The sequence below is a fragment of the Sphaeroforma arctica genome (assembly GCF_001186125.1).
Source record: "Sphaeroforma arctica JP610 unplaced genomic scaffold supercont1.3, whole genome shotgun sequence".
Lineage (NCBI taxonomy): Eukaryota > Ichthyosporea > Ichthyophonida > Sphaeroforma > Sphaeroforma arctica.
This window is the reverse complement of record NW_014040555.1, coordinates 300229-304091: the sequence shown is the minus strand read 5'-3', so window position 1 is coordinate 304091 and position 3863 is coordinate 300229. Positions and strand designations below refer to the sequence as shown.

At 42.5% G+C, this 3863-nt stretch overlaps 2 protein-coding genes across 2 annotated transcripts in view; one reads left to right on the top strand and one right to left on the bottom strand.

Annotated features, from left to right (window-relative positions):
- The first annotated feature begins 1211 nt into the window (after nt 1-1211).
- Nucleotides 1212-2642, top strand: SARC_00148 (hypothetical protein). Its single transcript, XM_014306203.1, has one exon. The coding sequence runs from the start codon at nt 1424-1426 to the stop codon at nt 2018-2020; it is 597 nt and encodes a 198-aa protein (XP_014161678.1). The 5' UTR covers nt 1212-1423; the 3' UTR covers nt 2021-2642.
- The window catches only part of SARC_00147 (hypothetical protein), a 5068-nt gene continuing 2485 nt past the window's right edge, over nt 1281-3863 (bottom strand). Inside the window, exons 2-3 of the mRNA XM_014306202.1 lie at nt 3602-3746; nt 1281-3196 (exon numbers count right to left, since the gene is read on the bottom strand). Coding sequence (XP_014161677.1) covers nt 2898-3196; nt 3602-3746 — 444 coding nt within the window. The 3' untranslated portion in view covers nt 1281-2897. The remainder of the gene's footprint in view (nt 3197-3601; nt 3747-3863) is intronic.

The window sequence follows — 3863 nt, the reverse complement described above, 5'->3', positions numbered from 1 at the left end:
TGTGTATGTGTGTGTATGTCTTTTCCTGTGTGTTTGTGTGTGTATATGAATGTATGAGTGTGTATGTGTGTACACGTACAGAACCTTGTTTTTTTGAAGGGGAATAAGTAGCTGTGTGTGTTTGCTTTTTAAACCTCTGACTATTCTAGAAACACTAAAATAGGTACTTGTTTGTTCAATTTAGAGGGCTATGACTTGTGCTATCGTTTTTTATATTTTTATCACCAATAAACTGAATGTGCATAGCCTTTTTTTTACTTATATGTGTATTATGAGACGTATGTTTTTTTTAATATATATGAGAGCTCTGACGTCTGAGCCCTGTCACAGCGAGTGAGTCACAGGCTGTCCCTGAGGCTCTGGCACTCTGCCCTCACTACATACCTTGCTGGCTGAGAGTCCTCACTCCTCAGCCACTCAGCCACTCAGCCGGAGACCTGAGGCCCTGGGTTGATACGACAGCGACACAGACACCCCTGAAAGAATGTCGCCGCGACATTTATGACATGTCGTTTGCACAAATGTCGGCGTCGTTTACCAACCCAGCTGAGGCCTGAGGGCTCAGGGCTCAGGTGACAGGTCTGAGCCTTGCGCTCGCTGCACGGTGACTGTGGTCTGTGGGTCGGTGCCTCCTGGACCTGAGGCCTGAGCGGCTGTCGGCCTGAGCTTCTGTCGGCCTGAGCTTCTGTCGTGAGAATAAATAGTTGTTTTTTTTCAGAAGAAGGCTATTTTTTTTACAGATCGCCGTTTTTGTTTTTGTTTTAATTCAGAAGGCTGATATTTAATTAAATAAATCTGGGCCCGTCGCCCGTGTCTGCCACTCTCAGTCTCTCTCTCTACTTTAGAGAGAGTCTCTGGGCCAGTGGGCCGTCTGACTGCCAGACAGCCGACTGGGGGATCTGGGTCAATTCTATTGAGTAAAAATGAGATAAATAAAATGTAAAGTAAAATATCGAGTATTTGCGCGTGTAAAATGACTACAGGTGTAAAATGTAAATACGCTATAAACACATGAAGTGTAAATATTTACATCTAAAATTTTATTCAATCGTGTTGCTTTACTATTCTAAAATGCCTTTTTCTTTTTACTTGAACATCCTTGGTTGACCAACCGTCAAATGTGATATGCCAGATCACAGATGACTGATAAGCGGTTGTATCAAGTTGAAGCAAAGCAACCTTCCCATTCTGTACGGTGAATTTATGGTCATCAAAATTTGTGATTTTGTTTCGAGTATATAGTTGCTTTCTCATAACAAATTCGTTCAGATCACACAATACATACATTGGGTACAGACTACAGATCATACGCTACCTTTAAATACGAAGCACAAAAAAATAGCAGAAAAGTTTGTATAAAAGTTACAATCACATTCATAGCTTTATCATCGACGTACAAATTGGAAAAATAGAAGTTAGAAATATGAGTGTTTCAAAATTAGCCTCGGCTCTTACAATGACTGTTATGCTATTCACAGCTGTGAATGGTATCTCTACCCATACTAAAGAAGAGGTGATGTTAAGAATCCGAGAACGCCGACAAAGTGTGGGCCCATTGACGGAACTGAGTCCCAGCGTCTTGGATGTTATCCAACAGTCCGGATGCAAGGATTACGGTTCTAGGCAGTGGTGCGACGATGATATACAGTGTTCATGGACAGGGTACAGTTGTATTCCCGACGCCGCTGTAGCTTTAGCCGCGGATCAGTGGGAGCGTATTTGTCAACAGTACGACGACCAGGAATTATGCGAGACACCGGAAATGTACGGAGAGTCCTTCGGGGGCACTTACTACTGTAAGTGGTTTGGTTCCGATGGTAACTTGCAAGGATGTCAGCCTGACGTTCTTAACGAGGAGGTGAATGAGTTGTGTGATACATATCCATTCCGATCCATGTGCCGGAATGTGCCTTACTGCAAATTCATTGAAAACGGGCAGATATGCCGAACACGATTTCGATCAGAGTTGAGCGAACGATTGGACTTCGACAATGATGAGGTTCCCCCAGGAGGCGAGTGAAAAGCAAAGTGAGATAGAGTATACAATGGGAGTGGAATGAAGTCGCGCATGATTTGTCCAAAATGTAGTCACGCAGTGCATGTACAGGCTGAAGTCGCGGTTGAATCGTACTTCGCCGCTCAGAAAGCCCCCAATATATCTATATCTAGCCAAGGCGATATTGCTGTCACACATCAAGACATTGGTTGCTGCACTCTGATGATGTTCTTATGCAGTGCAACTCACACTAGTGTCTGAGGCTACACTTATCCTAGCTGTGCTAGTAAGCTGAGCTGCATTTTCGGCGATGCTAGAACTGGCACAAACGTAGTCGACTGTAAAAGATCAGCTACAAAGATGTAGAAGGGAAAAAGGTGATATTTATGATATAAAAAACGAAATAAATAGTACGAACGAAACAATCAAGCCGGCCTGTATTGCTTTTATCTTGTGTACCTTGCTTTGCAAATCTACTGCCGCACCATCGCACAGCAGTTGGGGCGGTGTAGCCGAAAGGTAATAGGTGCTAGAGGGTGTGGAAGTCTTTGCTTGTTCCCTGCATATATTATGGGCGCAAATGGCCTAAACCGGGTTGCTTAAAAGTGGAAAGCGTCCGGTTATAAGTAAAAAATATTTTACCCTCAAGACTGTGGGAAGTAGCAGCCCTTAATATTTTGCTTGTAAGGAGCTGACTTATTTTGTGCTACATACCAACGTGATGAGCACTCATACCACGTCAAATTTTCCTGGTAAATTACTCAGCCGTTGTTCGCATCGTTCGAGGGGTTTCACTATATCTTTTTTGTTCATTTCGATCGTCGGTTTCGTTCATTTCGATCGTCGGTTTGTTTTTAAACTTTCTATTTCCTGCTTTTTCTTCACTTCCTGCCATTAAGATCTAGGCCAGGCCATCGTGAGAAACCGGAGTGGCAGACCACCAGGAAGTCCAATTTTTGGTAGCTTTTCTGTACATCGAGCCGGTATTGCTTCCTCGCCTATTCGTTTTTATCGAAACCTCGTCTTCGGATTTGTCAACAGTATTGGAACTTATTGTGTGTTTGTGAAGATTATCGAACGAATGGTCGCTCAAGCTGTGTACAGCACGTTCGTCCAGCGGTAGTCCCGTTTCAGGGTCGATACCATTTTCTCTCATCCGTCGCTTTGTCAATTCGAAGCGAGCTTCGTCAAAACTAATGCCTGAATATCGGAATAGGTTGTGATCGGGGAAAGAGATCAGATTAGGTACTTCCAGTAATGAAATCAACGGCACTAGGGTATAACTTGGCACATTCAAAAACAATTTAAAATCTATATGTGAAAGTACAAATTGATTAAGGTAAAGTTTCCAGTTGAACGATTCTAATTGAATATATTTGTATATATGTGGTTGTGGTATTTCGACCGTATAAACCACCATTACAGGGTGCTAGAGCACGCGCAGCAGAACGTACACGTAAAAGTTGGAAGTTCCAACTTCGCCACTGTATATATGCTATCATACGAACGCAGCCAAGTACTTGACCACTAGTGATGAAAAGCAATACAACTAAAGCAGTTGATAACATTCAGTCGTGCAAACTATTGTTGTCTGTTAATAAATACCTTTCTGTGCCATGATCTCAGAAATAAAAGCAGCTTCCTTATCGCACAATCCACTTCTCTCATCACCTTGTTCCACATTCTCGTTCAAACAGAAATTCGAACTAGTTAGACCACCTATGATATTTTTTGTGAAGCCAGAGACCGCCTGTTTATCATGGAATATAGGAGGTAAATAGTTTAGCAATATACCTTAATGCCTCGTTTACATAGCGAATTTTTTACAAAGTGAAGTGCTGCTTTGATCTGTGCTGCTGCAATATGA

What these genes read in the sequence shown, in the direction of transcription:
- SARC_00148 (XM_014306203.1), top strand. Translation starts at nt 1,424, where the DNA reads ATGAGTGTTTCAAAATTAGCCTCGGCTCTTACAATGACTGTTATGCTA.